The sequence below is a fragment of the Tachypleus tridentatus genome, chromosome 10, assembly GCF_004210375.1.
Source record: "Tachypleus tridentatus isolate NWPU-2018 chromosome 10, ASM421037v1, whole genome shotgun sequence".
Taxonomy (NCBI): Eukaryota; Metazoa; Arthropoda; class Merostomata; order Xiphosura; family Limulidae; genus Tachypleus; species Tachypleus tridentatus.
The window spans coordinates 121,299,008-121,320,018 of record NC_134834.1 but is presented as its reverse complement, the minus strand read 5'-3'; the positions used below and the strand labels follow the sequence as shown (position 1 = coordinate 121,320,018).

The 21,011-nt window shown below is 37.0% G+C and overlaps 1 protein-coding gene across 2 annotated transcripts; it reads left to right on the top strand.

Annotated features, from left to right (window-relative positions):
* The first annotated feature begins 1,006 nt into the window (after positions 1-1,006).
* On the top strand, positions 1,007-20,737 carry LOC143230211 (chitin deacetylase 7-like). 2 transcript variants are annotated; one of them, XR_013016289.1, is made up of 5 exons: positions 1,009-1,188; positions 14,811-15,026; positions 15,875-16,208; positions 18,099-19,044; positions 20,599-20,737. XR_013016289.1 is itself a non-coding variant. In XM_076463348.1 (4 exons), the coding sequence occupies exons 1-4, from the start codon at positions 1,131-1,133 to the stop codon at positions 18,955-18,957; spliced, it is 1,467 nt and encodes a 488-aa protein (XP_076319463.1). In that variant the 5' UTR covers positions 1,007-1,130; the 3' UTR covers positions 18,958-20,069. The 2 variants fall into 2 exon arrangements, 1 of the variants encoding a protein (XP_076319463.1); XM_076463348.1 differs by lacking the exon at positions 20,599-20,737 and having other exon boundaries at positions 1,007-1,188; positions 18,099-20,069.
* The last annotated feature ends 274 nt before the right edge of the window (positions 20,738-21,011 follow it).

Below are 21,011 nucleotides of genomic sequence, written 5' to 3'. Positions count from 1 at the left end.
ATAAGTATTGCTGTTGTAGAGTGACGAAACCTCTGGTCACAGACATTTTCATCTAATAATTATGCTAGTTCAAAATTAACCTTAGCCTAAATCAATATTAGTTTACATTAGAAAGACCATTAAGAAATCCGCTATAACATTGTTAGTCGAATAAGGAATCCGATAAGACATTTTTAGTTGGTAAGGAACTCATTAAAACCTTTTAACCGAGTAAGCAACTCATTAAAACTTTGTCAGTTAAGTAAAGAATTGTTTGTTTGTTTTGTTACTATGCACAGAACTACACAAAGGGCTATCTGTCCTTTGCCCACCACGGGTATTGAAACCCGGTTTCTAACGTTGTAAATTCACAGACATGTCATTGTATCACTGAACATAGAACCCAGTAGAGTTTCTTACTGTTTTAAAAAAAATCATCATTTAGCCTTATGATGTTGAAAGTATGCTTCTAATATGATCATATTATCATACATTTTTGTGTATGAAGTTTCTAAATTCACTCCTCTCCGCTCAGAGGTGTGACAGGTATTCGTCATATCCGCATTTCAAACTATATCCGGTGCGGTGTTCAGTATGTTTGGTGATGACCTTCGAAGAAATTGTTAACTCGTCCTATATTTGGTGAAAGTCCAGAATGTGAAAGTTGCCCTGGAGGCATCCCATGGTACCAACATCTACTGAATAGTTTCAATTCTCGGACCCCCAACGTGAGAAGGAGGCACCAGCCTTTGTAACCCCCTATGTTTCGTTGTACATTTTTCGTCGACTGACTTTCCCATATAATTTTGGTTTAAAATGTGAGATAAAGCGATTATAAATGGCAATACAAGGTGAATTCATGTACGAGTGAGTTCGTTCTTAAAGCGACCTCTGGAAATTCCCATCACTAGAATATAAGTGATTCCTGCTTCTCAGAAGCATTGCAAGGTGTGTGCACAAGTTTCGTTCTGTAATGAGTCGTTAGAGGTCGCTCCTTGTAACAGCGAGACAATACTTTATAAAGATACTTGCAACCATAAGATCCAACAGTTGTGTCTCAAGGCGCCTGTTTTCCAAGAAGATAAAAAAAGTTCTTGAAGAAGATTATTTGGAGCTCCGACTTTCAGTGATATTGTGATAATTAACAAAGAATGTTATTTAAGATATTACACTCGTGTCTTCTGTTAGCTGCATTGTATATAAATACAGGTAAGATTGATTATTTGTTTTTCTTAACAATAATAAGGTGGCTTGCAACGACATTTAAAGGTAACCATGCAAATCTAAAGTAATACTTTTCCTTAGAAGTGACACCTAAATAAATACCTGAACCTAACATCGGGTAACGAGACATTAATAAAATTAATATAACGACACTGTGATATTAGTGAAGTCCGAGAATGGGTCTGAGAGCGAGTTTTGGTTTTCCAGACACACCAGTCTTAACCTGTTCTTTACTATGTGTATAATCAAACCATCTTTACTGTGATATTAGTGAAGTCCGAGAATGGGTCTGAGAGCGAGTTTTCGTTTTCCAGACACACCAGTCTTAACCTGTTCTTTACTATGTGTATAATCAAACCATCTTTCTTTTGTATGAAATTGTTTGTTTATTTAATTTCATGCAAAGCTGCACAAGGGTTATCTGCGCTAGCCGTCCCTAATTTAGCAGTGTAAAGCTAGAGAAAAGGCAGCTAGTCATCACCACCCACCGCCAACTCTTGAGCAACTCTTTTACCAATAAATAGTGGGATTGACTGTATATTATAACGCCGCCACGGCTGAAAGGGTAGGTATATTTTGTGTGACTGGTGTTTGAACCCGCGACCCTCAGATGACAAGTCGAGCGCCCTAACCACACCTTGTTATGACGGGCCTTGTATAAAATACATAATAATTTAAAACAATTAATTTGTTATCTGTGTCAATTATACAGCTTAGATCTCTGTACCTGGTAAAGGTTTTGGTATATCTCAATTTTTCTTTAGAGGGTTAAAATAGAACACGTGTGTGTTTTTCGTATAGCAAAGCCACAAAGGGCTATCGGCTCAGCCCACCGAGGGGAATCGAACCCCTGATTTTAGCGTTGTAAATCCGAAGACATACCGCTGTACTAGCGGGGGGCTGAAATAGAACACAATGATTAATTTGTTTGCTGTTTCCAGTTAGAGAGTTGTATAACGCCTTGTTGTCTGGATCAGTTAGAGGGTTGTACAATACCTTGTTGTCTCTAACTCATGATTAAGGTAGATACAATGTTTTTGGTATGGTCTGAAGGTTGAAGTATATCACAGCTTTAGTAACACGTAATACGATTTGTTTGTTTGTTTGTTTGTTTGGAAATTTCGCACAAAGCTACTCGAGGGCTATCTGTGCTAGCCGTCCCTAATTTAGTAGTGTAAGACTAGAGGAAAGGCAGCTAGTCATCACCACCCACCGCCAACTCTTGGGCTACTCTTTACCAACGAATAGTGGGATTGACCGTCACTTTATACACCCCCACGGCTGGGAGGGCGAGCATGTTTAGCGCGACGCGGGCGCCACGTAATACGAACAACTGGCTACGTCAGACTGTATGCAAGATGTTTGACATGGGAGTTTAGTTTGTAAGATGAAAAGCAAATATTTATTGTTCTGAACAAATTAAGCACATTAATGCTACGAAGGTCTGGGGGCATGCCCCTCCCAAAAAAAAAAAAAAAGAAAAGAAAAAGGTGTTATGAGATTAAATCTGAAAGCAATTTTTCATGAAATATTGCATAATCAATTGCATGGCTTGATAGAAAGTAATATAAACCATATAATCCAAGCGCTTTCGAAAGGTGGGCCTTTATTCTTCAGGGGCAAACTGGGAATCATACATTACATTGAGGTTAACGACACTGCAAGGGTATTAAAATGAGTCCCAATTATGACAACGTTTTTATGGGTCATATTGAAAATCATTTTTTACAAGTAAGCCTTGTAAAACCTCATACATGGAAACATTATTCAGACGACACATTTTTCATTTAGACACCTGATCACTTAAATAATTTGTCATAAAATAATCAAGTTTACTTGTGATTACTTGTCTACCAAGATAACTTCCTTGACATCACAGTTACACACTGACTTGTACAAAAAACCTACAGACAGATCAAAATGGCTTCACTACTAAAGCTGTCACCCTTTTCATGGTAAATGAAACATTTCCTACAGTCAAGCTCTTAGAACACAGAATATACGTTTAGATGAAATAGACTTCAGAAAACATGCAAAGCATTTAAAACAAACCATGTTACAACAAGGATATAAAGATACCGAAATCGACAGATGAATTGAAAAGGCTGACAACACTATGGAAAACCATCCCAAATAGATTTCCTGTTTGCCCCTGAAGAAGAAGGGTCCACCTTTCGAAAGCGCTCGGGCTATAGTTTTTATTTTATTTCTATGAAAACTTCTTGAACCTAAGTGTTTTGTTTTTTTCTTGTATCATGAATCAGTTGCGTGGCTGTTCATACAGAATTCACAAACATCCAATAAAAAGTCAACAAATGATCATTCTGTTGTAATCCTCCATAGGAGTTAGGCCTAAATTATCATAAATATGTGTGTTTTACTGTAGTGAAGTACTGTACTATCTATATGCAATGTAGCTATAAATTGTTAAACTATATTAATAATTTCAACAACTCTGTACAACAATAGTATATTAGCTATTTAAATCATTGGCTATTATATACGTACATGTATGCACTAGTGAAATAACTTTATAATGTTCCATTCTTTTAGAGTACTTTTCCACACACAACTGTCATAAAGTTTCAGTGTTTATAACAGTGTTATAATGAATATGTGTTAATTAAAGGTAGAGTACCCAGTCTTTCTTTGGTACACCTCAGGTAACTGTTAAACCAGCAAAAATTTGTTTCGAATTAAACACAAAGCTACAATCTGTGCTCTGTCAACTACGGGTATTGAAACCCGCTTTCTAACGTTGTAAGTTCTCAGACATTTCGTTATGCCATTGGGGTGGGACACTGGCGGAAAATAGATGATGAACAACATTTTGTACAAAAATAGGGGGTGAGGCCTAATTATCCCTGCGTACGTGCGTGGGCGAACGTGCATGTGAATATGAACTTACTAACAGCATTTTTTACCAATAGAGGAGGTTAGGCCTAACTCCCCTGCGTACGTTCCTGGACGTGGGCTCGTTATCTGTCTATCTATATTATATACAGGGGCGCAGATAGTTTTACACCCGGTGGGGGGAATGATTTTTGTAACCACTTATGTGGACTGTTCAATTTGCAAATTGGTAATCTCTGATTACGTGAACCTGAAAGCTGTACACATGCAGTCACACCCCCCCCAGGATCTACGCCCCTGATTATATATAAGGATTTATCTTCTAATTCTTATTCACAGAATTTCTATGAATAATTACAACCAAAATCAGGTGTTTTACTTCATTGTATTTTGTATTATTACACCCATAAAACACTAATCTTTCCAGTCCAGCCTAAATAAATAGTCATTATTCAGGTATTTGCATTGACGTCACTTTGCGAATAAGTGGAAATGAGTCAGCATAATTTTACGGTCATGATTATCACGTTTAGTCACGTCTAACAACCCATTTAATAGTTTTTAACAAGATCTTAGTTATATGTTTGAGTATAATACATGTATATAAGCTATAAAATTTATATTAGTGTAGATGCAGCCCTCTAGTGATATAAAACAGCAGTGCTAAAGTGCTCATCACTTTGACAATTTAACCGGTTTTCCTGAGAAAACTACGTAATCTCAGTTTATATCCAACCCTTAGAATCCAAATACAAGTTTCTTTACATATTAATTTGTCTCGGTTTTAAAAATCGTCACGTGACCCAAAACCCATGACGCCACCAAATGTTAAATATTTCTAGTAATTTTGTGACTTCAGAGAAAATATTAAAAGTTTTCTCTTTAACTTTGTTTTTACCATTTAGTTTACACAACTAGAGAACGCGATGATATGGCTTTTGACCCGTGTCGATAGGGTTAGTAATATTTTCTTGAAAACTGGTAATTAGTGAAGCCTCAGTTTCTGGTTTTATTTAAACTTCGATAAGACAGGGGGCGTAACTACTGGAGTGACTGGTGCACCCCCTCCACTCAATGTTAAGCACTTCGGGCGGGAAGACAGTCTGCTCAGCCAGGTGCCCGACTATTCAAAAGAAGAAACAAAAATACTTCAGTGTCAAAGCCATTTATAAATACGCTTGACAGTTGAAACAACCAAAATTTGAAGGAAGGAGGAAGAGGTTGACGAAACCCTCGTGGGTAGACAAACATCAAAACCCAAATACCCATACACACAGACAGTGTCAAAGATGGTTACACCTGCTGCTTCGTGGGTGGCAAGGGCTGGTATCGTATGTCAACACGTGACTGATCAAATTATTTCATCATAGAAACTTGTATTTTTTTTTCGTCTGTAGGCCTACCTACCAAGCCGTACCAGACTTTTAGGTTTTTACGTGTGGTATCTTTGAGAAGAATGGGTTTCTTTCAACCCTTTTGGTGTTCATCGAATAAAGAGATAATCCAAACTTAGAATTATAAATTAATTTTAAACTTTATCATATCAGCGCCCTATAATTTGGTAGTTATCAGACAATTACTGTAACTGAAGACGTGGGATAAATCTAACCTGTGACCTCTGATGTTCAGACCTAATCACTTGTAAGTTGGGAAGATATCAAAATATCGTACTTACATAGTGCATGTGTAACGATGAATACTTGTGGACCAAATGTTACCAAAGTTCAGGTTTATTTTTTATTTCTGTAATTATATCTTACAATGTACGTTTGTTCTTGTTTTCCTAGGCCCGGCATGGCCAGGTTGTTAAGTCACTCGACTCGTAATCTGAGTGTCGCGGGTTCGAATCCCTGTCACACTAAACATTCTCGCCCTTTCAGCTCTGAGGGTGTTAAAATATGATGGTCAATCACACTATTCGTTAGTACAAGAGTTGGCGGTGGGTGGTGATGACTAGCTGACTTCCCTCTAGTCTTACACTGTTAAATTAGGGGCTGCTAGCGCAGATAGTCCTCGAGTAGCTTTGCGCGAAATTCATAAACAAACCAAATCTTGTTTTTCTAGCGCAAAGATACGCAATGGACTATTTACACGCAGAATTTAACGTTGTACACTTACCGCTGACCAACCGCTAGACGTGAAATCCAGTTTAGAAAGATGTAAACAATAAACGTCCACAGAAACTCTTGTACGAAGCTCCAGTTATCTTAATTCAACATGTTTATAAATATTATTATTCCGTTTAGCTGTTTCTATGTGGCATTTCTAACGTATTGTATCCAACATTTCTGAAGACTAGCAGGATAAATCGAATGTAAATAACTCCATGTGGAGACGAAATCAGTTTAAACACTTAATGTCTTAAATGTGTTACGGATAGCACGTGTTAACTTACTACATCTACCAAGCTAAGGCTGTTTGGTATAAAATCACCACGAGGAAACTGTGGACCAGATGTACTTCACTCAATATCAGAATTAGTTGCTAGTAGCTGTTTTACTGGGCGTGGCCTTATGGTTGTCATTTACAACATACGAACAAACTGACGCTGTACTTGTTCTCATGAGGTAGCTGACAATGTGCGAGTAAGAATTGGCTAATATCGGCGGATTACGAAGGCATTTTATTGTAAACTGTAAAGTTGCCAAGTATTTGAAAAAGAAATACATTGAGTTACATTCCTCTAAAAGCCGGTCCAATGTAAAGAGAGACAGAGAATGTACCTGAAGGAAACTGGCGTGTTTTTTGTTTCATCCAGGAAGAAGTCAACCACCGTGATTTAAAGCTCTCATCACTAGTCGTATGCCGAAGTTAGTAAAGGACAAAGTTGACATTTTATTATCGTGATTCGTGACCTTTTTTTTCTCTAACTCATTAATTTTTGTTAATAAAAATAAATAAAAATTTTACGCAAAACAAAAACAGAAAAAGTTAGAATATTTCGGAATAAATAATCGAATATTTTACCACTTGTTGAAATTAGCCATTGCATAATGTGTGTAATCGTAAGTATGTAATAATTTTCTACACGGTTCCTTGTGAATATATCATATCTGTTTGTTTTAAGATCCGGCATGGCCAAGCGTGTTAAGGCGTGCGACTCGTAATCTGAGGGTCGCGGGTTCGCATCCCCTTCGCGCCAAACATGCTCGCCCTTTCAGCCGTGGGGCCGTTATAATGTGACGGTCAATCCCACTATTCGTTGGTAAAAGAGTAGCTCAAGAGTTGGCGGTGGATGGTGATGACTAGCTGCCTTCCCTCTAGTCTTACACTGCTAAATTAGGGACTGTTTGTTTTTTAATTTCGCGCAAAGCTACACCAGGGCTATCTGCGCTAGCCGTCCCTAATTTAGCAGTGTAATACTAGAGGGAAGGCAGCTAGTCATCACCATCCACCGCCAACTCTTGGGCTACTCTTTTCCAACGAATAGTAGAATTGTCACATTATAACACCACCATGGCTAAAAGGTCGAGTATGTTTGGTGTGACGGGGAGATTATATTATATGAAGATAACAGCGGTAAACGATTAACTAAACTTTCCTATGAAAATAGGCCCAGCATGACCAGGTGGTTAAGGCACTCGACTCGTAATCTGAGGGCGCGGATTCGAATCCCTATCACACCAAACATGCTCGCCCTCCCAGCCGTGGGGGCGTTATAATGTGACAGTCAATTCCACTATTCGTTGGTAAAAGAGTAGCGCAAGAGTTGACGGTGGGTGATGATGACTAGCTGCCTTCCCTCTAGTCTTACACTGCTAAATTAGGGACTGTTTGTTTTTTAATTTCGCGCAAAGCTACACCAGGGCTATCTGCGCTAGTCGTCCCTAATTTAGCAGTGTAAGACTAGAGGGAAGGCAGCTAGTCATCACCATCCACCGCCAACTCTTGGGCTACTCTTTTCCAACGAATAGTAGAATTGTCACATGATAACACCACCATGGCTAAAAGGTCGAGTATGTTTGGTGTGACGAGGAGATTATATTATATGAAGATAACAGCGGTAAACGATTAACTAAACTTTCCTATGAAAATAGACCCAGCATGACCAGGTGGTTAAAGCACTCGACTCGTAATCTGAGGGCGCGGATTCGAATCCCTGTCACACCAAACATGCTCACCCTCCCAGCCATGGGGGCGTTATAATGTGACAGTCAATTCCACTATTCGTTGGTAAAAGAGTATCCCAAGAGTTGGCGGTGGGTGATGATGACTAGCTGCCTTCACTCTAGCCTTACACTGTTAAATCAGGGATTATTATCGCAGATAACTTTCGTGTAGCTTTGCGCGAAATTAAAAACAAACCAAACCTATGGAAACCTGGTTTAACGTGGAGTTTTGTAGCAACTTAGGTTTTGTACAAAATTTTCGAGGACGCACTTCTTCCAGTTATGGGTCCTCATGAACGAGAGTTGCTTATGGGTCCTCATGAACGAGAGTTGCTATTTATTGTCGGTACTGAACCAGATGACGTCATGACATGTTCTTGTTTTAATCTAAAAATACCACATTCAGAAGACACAGAACAGCTTCTGTTTGATCTATGGAGATCGCTGTTATTTACGTACAAATATGCGAATTGCAGAACACAAAATGAAAGCAGTTTTGTTCTTTTTTACTCCCAATGAATGTTTACATATTTTAGTTTCAAGTTCTTCCTTTACTTTCTGAATGAGTCGAGGGTAAAAAGTGTACAACAAAGTTACCGTTTTTTTATTCATATTTTAGGTTTTTGTAATGTCACTAGTAGATCGAGACCGATTCGATTAGCACGAGTCGGGAGTTCCCCTCAGAACCGGACACAGCTGGGCTTTGACTCATCAGAAAACTCTAGAGGTCAAATCAGTGACCTTCAAGTGGGGCAGAATATTATTAAAATACCAACTTCGTCATTGTCACTGTCGTTACAAGGATTGCAAAACTAACTCAACCCTTTCTAGCCACTGATAGTGTGTCACCTTGAGTAGATGTGTCAAGGTGACATTAAACAAACAAAACTTTGTTAGCTCATTTCAAGATCTCCTAAAAACCTGTAGTTTATATTAACTACGTGTTAAAATCAATTGTGAGATTTTGATTCGCAAAATAAACGTTTAGAATAAGATAACATATGTCTGTTTGTTTGTTTTTGAATTTCGCACAAAGCTTCTCGAGGGCTATCTGTGCTAGCCGTCCCTAATTTAGCAGTGTAAGACTAGAGGGAAGGCAGCTAGTCATCACCACCCACCGCCAACTCTTGGGCTACTCTTTTACCAACGAATAGTGGAATTGACTGTCACATTATAACGCCCCCACGGCTGGGAGGGATAACATATGTCAAAATATCACCAGAAGAAAAGAAAAAGTTCAATGATGAATTCTAGCCATCAGTTTTAGAGTACAGTTTAAAAGATATCTAACTGTCGTTTATCTTGTTCAAACATTCTATGGAGATTTATTTTTGTTTTTCTATTTTAATGAATACCAAAATCTGTAATTGTATCAATTGTAGGATAAAACTGGACCAGTGAATAAGACAAAATAAACTTTTATTCTGTTTTTTCCACGCATCAAAAAGGAATAAACGAGAGAGCTTCAGAGTTGGTATTTAATAAAAATTTATATAATCTAACAGAAAAATCCTAATTATATTTTCAAAGTCATTTTAGCGTTTTCCGAACACAACAATATGTTTATGAATTTCATGATATTCTTTTCTTGTCCCTCATCCCAATAAGTTTGCGGACGTATACTGCTGGAGAATAGGTTTTAGTAATTCAGTAGCCATGGTGAAGAGAGTAGTTGACCCTTTGTGTAGTATTTAATAAACAACTGGCACAGCACTCGTAACACCGTAGAGAGAAAAGTGTAAATCAGTGATGGCGAACCTATGGCACGCGTGACAGAGGTGGATAGGTGATAGGATTCCCGCATCTTTGCTAAGAAGTATGTAGCGAGCTAGGTAATTATGAAAGGTGGCATGACCTGAGAGCACTAGGGCTCAAGTACTTCGATTTTCAGGGCCTCCTCGTGGTGCAGAGGAGGCAATGCGCGTAAGCGTAGCTAACACTAGAACTAGGGATATTCCTGGTAGGATCGATGAGAAGGATCGGTAAAGCCTGGGAAATCGTTGTTCCCAGTTTAATGCGCCTTAACGTCAGCCCTTGTCTCTACTTTGGGTTAGATTAATACTATAATATATCCCAGGGATATATTAGGGATATTATCCCTACAGGTTGCATGTCGAACCTTTTGAACGACAGGGGTGGCATCGTAAGTCATTACATCTATTCGTATTGGTCTTCAACCAATATGAATAAATAATTATATCGGTTACTTATTATTCTGCAGTCATGAAGAATTATACAAAAAACAGAAAACTTGTCATAAATCATTCTTTGTAATTTTATTGAAAATTTGAATATAATACAAGCTAAATGCAGCTAAAAATGCAAAACATTATAAACTATTGATTAACTTGAGAATATTTTTCAACCAATCGTGTTTAGTTTTAAATTTTGCACTCCACATTATCATGGCATTAAAAAGCTACATTAACGAAACGGGCCAATTTAATTTGTTTAAATATTTAACTGTTCTTTGTTTAAGTAAATTTTTAAAAGTTTGTTTCATTAAACTTTACTTTTGTGTGTTTAAGTTATACCAAAAATGAATGCAAAGAAGGCAAAGCTAATGGATAGTGGACGATTATTTCAAGAAAATTGGACAAAATTATTTGGAACCATTGAACGCAACGGAAAAGCGTTATGTATGTTATGTGGTAAAAGTGTTGTATGTCGTACTTCAAGTGTCAAACGGCATTTTGAAACCAACCACAAAAATGTTGCTGAACTTGATGAAACAGAAAAGGAGGAATTTCTTGCAAACGAACTGAGGAAATATCATTCTCAATGTCTTAATCTTGGAAACTTTCTTTCTAAACCTAATCATTTGACGAAGGCCAGCTTTCAAATTTCATTATGTATCGCTAAACATGGTAAGTCTCTATCTGATGGAGATTTCATACAAACGACTATGTTAGCTGGAAGTGATTCCCTTTTTGGTGATTTTTCAAATAAACGTGAAATTTTACAACGAATCTGTGAGGTACCACTTAGCAGAAATACCGTGAAAGATCGTATCTTACGTATGGCAAATGATGTCAATCAACAACTCAGTACTGATTTACAAAAGGCTTCTTGTTACTCCGCCTGGCATGGCCAAGCGCGTATGGCGTGCGACTCGTAATCCGAGGGTCGCGGGTTCGCGCCCACGTCGCGCTAAACATGCTCGCCCTCGCAGCCGTGGGGGCGTATAATGTGACGGTCAATCCCACTATTCGTTGGTAAAAGAGTAGCCCAAGAGTTGGCGGTGGGTGGTGATGACTAGCTGCCTTCCCTCTAGTCTTACACTGCTAAATTAGGGACGGCTAGCACAGATAGCCCTCGAGTAGCTTTGTGCGAAATTCCAAAACAAACAAACAAACAAACAAAATCTCGTTACTCCATGTGTTTGGATGAGAGTACGGATATAAATAATCATGCAAGGTTAGCAGTAATTCTGCGTTATGCTGTTGGTGACTCCATGAGGGAAGAATTGGTAAAACTGATTTCTTTACCCGGAAGAACACAAGGAGTAGATATTTACAAGCTGTGATGGAATGTTTTTTTGACACAAAGTATTAAGCCCGAAAAGACAGTTTCGATCACTAGTGATGGAGCACCATGTATGGTTGGGTCAACATCTGGTTTCATAAAGTTGTTTGAGAACAAAATAAAACATCAAGTCATCCAGTTTCATTGTATTATACATCAAGAAGCTCTTTGTGCAAAAGAAAGTAGCAAAAAATTAGATGATATACTCAAAGATGTTACAAAAATGGTGAATTACATTATGACTCGTGCGCTTCATTTTCGTCAGTTTCAAACACTTCTTGATGAGGTTCAAGCACAATATAGTACTTTAATTATGTATAACAATGTCCGATGGTTGAGCAGAGGACGTTTTCTGGAAAGATGTATTGCTTGCTTGAACGAAATTAGATTTTTTATGCATGAAAAAGGACAAGACTTTCCACAGCTCACTGATGTGGCTTGGCTTAATAACCTCATGTTTTTTACAGACTTTATATCACACTTCAATGCACTGAACACAAAACTACAAGGAGTAGGAAAAACAGCAGAAAGAATGTTCTGTGATATAAAGGCATTTGAGAGAAAATTGCAAGTTTTGGAAAAAGACATCGAAGGTGGGGAACTCAAATATTTTCCAAATCTGAAAATGCATTTAGAAAACTCGACAATATTTGCGGACTGTTCCTTAAGCAAACAGGAAATCTCCAAAGAATTTTCAAGCATTATCGCGGTAGCGAAGGAGAATTTTAGTAACAGATTTATGCAGTTTCGAAAGATAGAAAAAACTTTTTTTTTCTTACCTTTCCCGATAAAAGTGAATTTGAAGATCTCGATCTTTCCTGTTTACACTGGTTGGGTTTGAAAACTCTAGAAATGGAGCTGGTAGAATTTCAGGAAAACTATACTTGGACTAATAAATTCTGTGCCCTGCGTAAAACACTTGAGAAAATAGAGTGTGGAGGGATCTTGGAAGAAAACGTTGCAAAGAGTTGTGAAAATGAAATTCTTAAAGTGTGGAATTCTTTGCCAATTAATTTTAAGTCAATGAAATTACTTGGAATAGCTCTTCTTACTTTGTTTGGATCATCTTACGCTTGTGAGCAGTTGTTTTCAACTTTGAATTTCATCAAATCAGACAGAAGAAACAAGCTTACAGATGAACTGAGTGCTGCATGTGTTGCTCTCAAATCGACAAAATATGAACCATCAATTAACAAGTTATCCGAGTGTTCACAACAGCAGAGATCGCATTGATTTAATAAAATTCAAGACAAAATATACAAATTTTAAGTCAAGGCTATTTATTAGTTTCATTGAAACTTTTGTAATTCGACTTTTTTAAAAATAAAGATACTCATAGAAAAGTCGGTTTTTTATTGGAAAGTAACTGTCATTTTTATGAAAATCCTGGCACGTTCAGATAGACAAAATAATTTTGGGTCACAATTGAGGCACGCAATCGCTAAAAGGTTCGCCATCACTGGTATAAATAATAGTTTGGAACAAATTAGCGCTTGTTGGCCTTGTAAGTTGAAGATAAGTGTATTTTTATTGAATCTAGGCCAATAATTGTTTTTCAACCTTGATTGTCATGTTATGATGTAATTTACCTGTATGTCAATTTCAGACTGTTTTTTTTTTTTAAGTTTGAAAAAGTGTGGTATAAAATGTTTTTCAGAGTAAAATGAGTTAGGCTTAGTTACCTCGCTAAACACGATCGTATCAAGTTCGTTTTGCAGAAAAGACCAGTGTGTTAGGCCTTGAATGAGCAAAGAAAAGTGCACAAAAGTATATATAATATATAAATATCAAACTGATTTATAAAATATTACATGCATAAAGTGAAACCTTCTTATTGATAATTTAATAGAATGGTTTGTTTATAATTTTGGTATGGCAAAATGAAGTATTGTACGCCACTGGTCGTAAGCATACTAATGAAACTAGAACTACGTGTGGTTCTTTCCCAATGAAAGATACAACTTACTTTTATAAAACAAAAACTTCGTAGTGAAGTTTTAAACAATAAGATTAAAACATGAATATACTTTGTCTACGACAAAGGTAAGGATTTTTGTTTCTTAAAAAATATCAGTATTTTTTCGAAATTACAAAACTGCAAATTCATATATAAAAAGAAACAATATAACTTGTAGAATGTTTTCCTGAATTTCAAACTATTTCATCCATTAGCTTTTTTCAAGTATATAATATTTTAAACCAAACCACACAGTAAGTGCGTCAAACCGCACCTGGTGTGGTATTCTCAGAGCATTGGGTAGGTCCACTTTATAATAAGATAAATCACGAGGTATAATGGAATTTAATTAAATTAGTTGAGTATAAGCTCAGAAATAACCGGACACGATGTGAGATACTAAATGAAAACACTGCGTGCTTCCTTTGGACACTGGATAATCGCCTTTCGTGAACTAATCCAGTGTAGACTCAAAAGCAATTAATGAAAAAAAACACGTCTGCTTCCTTTGTAACAGGCGACCAATGAAAATCGAGCAACTGTAGAGTTTGCGCAATCACAATAACCGGTGTCGATTTCCGGTATTATAGTTTACAAAATAGGTGTTAACGGATTTGTCAAGTTTATTCAAAGAAATGGATTTAATTTCAAAGATATGCAAAAAATGGCTCTCAAATACATATATTACACAAAGGTGTTTTCCTTGTCTTACTAGCACGATACAGAGATATAAATATTCCTGATACACTTACCGCCGCTTCGACGATAATGCGAGGCTTTTTTCCGGTTGGAAACGTTTCGCACGGAATACATCCAGGCGTAATAATTTAACGATTGTAGATAGGCGGAATACAATGATTGGATTATTTCGACTATGTGGGAACAAAGGGCTAACCTTGAGATACGATCTGTTTTACCTGTGAAGGATTGTTTTTGTTAACTGCATTGTATAACGTGCGAAAATACATCCACGAGCACAAAGACTTCACCAAAAATAAATTTACATACCATATCTTAGAGTTATGCTTAGTTTGGGTTTTGTAAAACGTTTTCTTTCAATATTTGTGAGTTTATTTTCTAGCTAAGATAATTTGTTACCAACTTTGTTATTAAATTTTTTACGTAAAGCGTTATTTATACATATGTATTTGATTTATTTTCAGTTCACTTAGCTTCTACTGACAATCAAGAGAATGGTGAATTCAAGTGTCTTTTCCCTGACGGATTATTCGCTGATCCTGCAACATGCCGGAGATTCTATATCTGTGCCGCGGGCCATCCTTATTTACAGATGTGTCCCCCATCTTTATACTTTGATGACGTGAAAAAATTCTGCACTAGGAAAGATAAAGAATACACCTGTGGACCGGTTGAACTAAGTAGGTCTCGAAGTAAAATGTTGCAGCTAAGCCTTTTAAGTATTTTATTGTACGTTTGATAAATGGAAAACATCTGCAACTGTAGAAGTTTTGTTTATACGACTTAATTCTGGGGGGCCTGAAATGTTTTTTTTGGGAGGGGGCAAAACATGTATGTAGGGAATTAGCGTAAAATAATATTTTATTTGTGCTTCAACACATAATAAATGTAATTTTATTTAAAAATTAGTTTAAGTCCGATGTTAATGTTTACAACATTATAATTGCTATTTTTGGTGAAATGTAGGGAAGGCAAATGGCCTTCTCTTGCTATGTCCATGGATTTGTCGTATAGCAGGGGTTCTTTATCTATTTCGAATAGCTTAAAATAAAGCAGTACAGCGTTACAGAATACACAAACGAAATAATTCTTCCCTCTAGTTTTGGGAATGGTCAAGGACTCCAGTTTTTTAGACAACATTAATGTTTTAGGGCGTCAGATGGTATGAGGTTTCATTCATTAACATAAGATGAGAAAATAGCCGTTTGAAATTATGTATTATTTTCAAACTTCTGTTCAGAAAAATCCTACACCACATAATCTCGTCTATCAATTAGTACAATTCGTACCTGTATTTTGTACGCGATATACTTCTGTGGAACAGGTCGCGAATTATGGAATTTCAGTTACACACTCAGCCTCAAGTTTTGTGAACCATGACTATAGTTTTAATTACAGACATGAGGTTGTTTAAAGCAGTTTATGAGTACAAGTTTTAACTCTTCAAATATAACTTAGTTATTTCTAGTACTGTTTGTTATATGTTGTCATAGAAACTGCTGACTAAAATGCTAAATAACTGTTTCAGCCACAGCCGTGCCGACCACACCGGACCCTCTGGTGGTTTCCAAGTGCAACACTTCGCAGTGCCTTCTGCCGAATTGTTTCTGTAGCTCGGACGGCACCCAAATCCCAGGAGGTCTAGAGCCAGAACAAACGCCACAGATGGTGTTCCTGACTTTTGACGGAGCTCTAAACTATATAAATTATGAGCAGTACCAAAATGTTTTGAACGAGACCAGGAAGAACCCTAACGGTTGTCCTATTAAGGCAACGTTTTTCACGGCTCACGAGTATTCCAGTTATTTCTTTGTACAGAAGCTTTACTCGGATGGTCACGAGTTCGGAGTTAATTCCGTCAGGTAAATATCATATACTCTAGGACAAGGAAGGTACCACTAAACTGCCCTTACGGAAATTACCTTGACTTTAATGATTGCTTCTAATAATATTAAAATAATTTTGTCTTCTTCAAATAAAAACAAAAATAGCGTTCGGATTTGGTTTGTATTGAATTTCTCGAATGGTTCACGAGACCTATTTGCGCAAACCGTTCCTAATCTATCAGTGATGGACTAGGTAGTGAACATACCGCTAACGTTTGGGTTACTCTTTTACCAATGAATAATGGGATTAACCGTAACATTACAAACGCCTTGTATATACACCAAAATGTACAAGACGTCAATGTAAAAACTTTAACTCAAGTAAAGGTAAAAGGAAAAAAAAATTACATGAACAATACACACTCATACATATATGTGTGTGTGATGAACATTTTTATACACTCATACGTACAGTGACGACAGAAAGTGTTCGTACCCCTGCATTCCGAGAAGTTCTTTGCTCATAACTTAAAAAGTAACATGATTAGGCTAATAGACGTATGATGTATTATAAATATTATACTAACAGACATCAACATACATTGTTATGTAAATTAAACGACAAATAAACTGTTTATAAACAAATAACCAAAACTAGGAGGAGCAGAAAGTGTTCGTACAGTTCAGAACGTGTGAAAAAACTGATATTCCTGTAAAAATTTTGTTTAGTTTGGCAAATAAACTACATTATACCATTCCAGAACTAGACACTGGTTTCATAATTATTGGAATTTAGCCTGCAAAAAATGTACTTCTGGCAATTTAGCGCCGTCTTCATCATTATCTGCTTGGGCATCGTGGCGAACAGGAAACAACTGTCCAGTGATTTGAAAAACCGAATTATTGTAAAATACAATTCTATATCAAAAAATGTCTTTTCAAACTCTGAGTTATGCCAGGCGGAGTAGGAGTTGAGAGTAAGTTTACGGACTTACAGTGCTGAAAGCCTGGATTTGATTCCCCGTGGTAAACATAGCAGATGGCCCAATATCTTTGCCTTAGGCCTGGCATGGCCAGGTGGGTTAAGGCGTTAGACTCGTCATCTGAGGGTCGCGAGTTCGAATCCCCGTCGCATCAAACATGCTCACCCTTTTAGCCGTGGGAGCATTATAATGTGATGGTCAATCCCACTATTCGTTGGTAAAAGAGTAACCCAAGAGTTGGCGGTGGATAGTAATGACTAGCTGCCTTCCTTCTAGTTTTACACTGCTAAATTAGCTATGGCTAGCGGAGATAGCCCCTGTGTGGCTTTGCGCGAAATTCAAAAACAAACAAACAAACAATCAAATCTTTGCCTTAAAAAAACGCCTTCGAGTTTGGTAATATTAAATTCAAAACATTCGTAATATATAATGAACATTCTTTATTGCATATTATATTTATGTGAAAAGAAGAACGATTAACATTAAGATAACCTACAATTTGTTAAAGCATCACTCGTATTATTGTAACGAAAGCCAACAATAACGCGGTCCTCTCAGAGTTGTTGCTGTAAGGGAAATTTCGCGGTATCTTCCTCGAGCTATGACATTACGTTCACTGTATTTGTGCGTCCTCACTATAAATAAATTTACTATCGTTATAATAAAATATTTAAAAACAACATTTATGAATTTCTTCAGAAATTAAATGCAAATAAGATTACTAATAATGTTTAAATAAGTTTTGAATCTATTGTTAAATATTAAATAACGACAGCCTTCGACTCAACACTCGATTTAACTGCAGAATGCATTATAACAATTACAGTGTTTAAAAAAGACTTAGTGAATTTTCCATTTTAAATGTGGTGTGTTTGATAAAATATATCTTTAAGCAACAAGAAGTATGTCTTATATAACACTCCTATACTTGTTTAATTTTCAGTCATCGCCAGCCAGAGGACTGGTGGTCCACGGCTTCATATGAGGACTGGACTGAGGAAATGGTTGGTCAGAGAGAGATTCTTATCAAGTTTGCCAACTTGTCTCGTGATTCTGTGTTAGGTAGTCGAGCACCTTTCTTGAAACCTGGCGGGAACAACATGGCCACCATGCTTTTTGACTACAACTTTGCATATGATTCATCCATTGCTGTGCCTCAGGTAAAGACTCCCATCTGGCCATATACTCTAGACTATGGAATTCCTCACCGCTGCTTGACCAAAAACTGCCCAAGTCATTCCTTTCCTGGTATGTGGGAAATTCCTCTCAACACAATGTTCAGTGAAGAAGGTATAAGTAATCAGTGTGTTCTAGCTGACCAGTGTGTCCTACCCAGTGACGAGAAACTGGTGTTCGATTTTCTCAATGAAAATTTCCTCAGACATTACAAAACAAACAGAGCTCCATTTGGACTTTTCTTTTACGTTAATTGGTTCAACGATAAGGTTAAAGTGAAAGCGCTGAACGAGTTCATTGATCACCTTCTCAATACTTATCAAGACGTCTGGTTTGTAACCATGCAACAAGCTCTTCAGTGGATGAGCAACCCTGTTCCCATAAATGAAGTCACTAAAAACTATGTACCCTGGGCATGTGAGAAACGTCAGCCCTCGTGCAATATCCCCCACACGTGCACCTTGCCCTTCAGCAAAGATCGGTCCTACGACATGCGCTACATGCAAACTTGTGAGAAGTGTCCCGCCTACTATCCCTGGGTAGGTAATTTTGAGGGAAAATACGTAGGGCGAAAGATAGTTGAACTGACAGAAGGAAATGAGAACGAGGCTTTGAAAAAGAAATGAACAACAAACCCCACTAATTGTTTTCTGATGCAATTTTCGCTGATCGTGTCTTCACAAAACGATCAATTTTCAACATGAAAGTCTATGGTGAGAGCTGTTATTTTGTATTTAATATTTTTATCAAGAAACGAGAACATTTTTCGTGTAGCAGCTGTGATGGAAATCTTTTGGACTAGATATATATAATTTTGTTTTTCATTATTTAAACTGTATTTCATGATAATGAATACATACTTTTATCCCTAACACACGACATGTTTTCATACGAAAGTTCCATAAATCTTTCTTCTGACTAAACGTTGCACATATATAGCGTTGTGAAAAATTTAGAGCTGCAACAATTTTAAAATTTATTAATCGTTTTATTAAAATCCAATCGGATAATCAATAATCATCGGCCATTTTGAATTCAGTTTCAGCATGCATAGCGACAACATAGAAGTAATGAAAAAAATAGTGAACACATCAGTGTGTATTATGTTAGTAATAACAAAACGTGTATTACACCCATACGATTCGCACCTGTGAAGTCACGAGACACGTAATATTGCAATTATTTAATATACTTGGTTATTTATCATTTAAAGGTGTTTGTATGTCCCGGCAAAATTTTCCGTTAAAACAAATTATTATTCGTGTTTCTATATGGAGACGATTACCAAATCTATAATTTTGAATTTGATTTCCGTGAGAAGTCAAATCGGATGCGATTATCTCAATAATAGTGATAGGTTTAAACAATAGTAAAAAAATTCCCATCAACGGGAAAAACTGAGATTTATCAGGTAACCAGAGGTTGTGGTAATGTTTTTATGTAGCTAAACGTTTATAGTTTGTCTTTCGACCAGTAAAAACACAAACCATGTTTGTAACTTATTTCCAATTTAAGTTTGTTCCTTGCTGGGGCAGCGGTAAGTCTTTGGATTTACTATGCTAAAATCAAGGGTTCAATGACACTCAGTAGACACAGCAGATAACTCAATGTGGCTTTGCTGTAAGAAAAACACACATACCAATCTTAAATTCTACTTGTCTACAATAATACGTTTGTAAGAACATTTTTGAGGAATAAAATACCTTTAATAGGTACATGACATCTTTTATGTGCTGTCTATTTATAGTTCTGTATTGATATATGTGAAACATTCTGTCCATATTTAAAAAAACTAACGTCAGATGAACTTTGCTTACAAAAGTAACCTTGGTTTTGGTAGTTGATTGGAGTTCCTATCACTCTCTTCTCAAAGTTTTATTTTAAAATAAGAGATTCAAATAAGATAATGTTGAAATGTTTATAATTATGTGTTATACATTTTAGTATAGTCAACTTAGCTAACAAAAATTGAACTGTAGTCTGAAGTTTAAACAAAAAAATCGCATAGAATCAGGAAAACAAAAGAAACATGCACATAAAACTAAAATAGATCACGTGAGCTCTTGTTCCGTTCAAAACCAGAGCTATCAGCTTCTGACGTTATAAATTAGCACTGATAGACTAGTCACTATTACCCACTGATAGCTCTTGTCAGACCGAAGAGAAGAACTCTTAAAAATCTACGGCCCCAAATTGCATAACGTAATTTGTTATTTATTTTTTTAAATTTTACTGTCCATCTTTCTCTACGTACCATATCCGAACAGGGCATTGGTGACCACAGTCTTCCACAGATCTCTCTCTCAGTGCACCATATCCGAACAGGGCATTGGTGACCACAGTCTTCCACAGATCTCTCTCTCAGTGCACCATATCCGAACAGGGCATTGGTGACTACAGTCTTCCACAGATCTCTCTCTCAGTGCACCATATCCGAACAGGGCATTGGTGACTACAGTCTTCCACAGATCTCTCTCTCAGTGCACCATATCCGAACAGGGCATTGGTGACCACAGTCTTCCACAGATCTCTCTCTCAGTGTACCATATCTGAACAGGATGTTGGTGACAACAGTCTTCCACAGATCTCTCTCTCAGTGTACCATATCTAAACAGGATGTTGGTGACCACAGTCTTCCACAGATCTCTCTCTCAGTGTACCATATCTAAACAGGATGTTG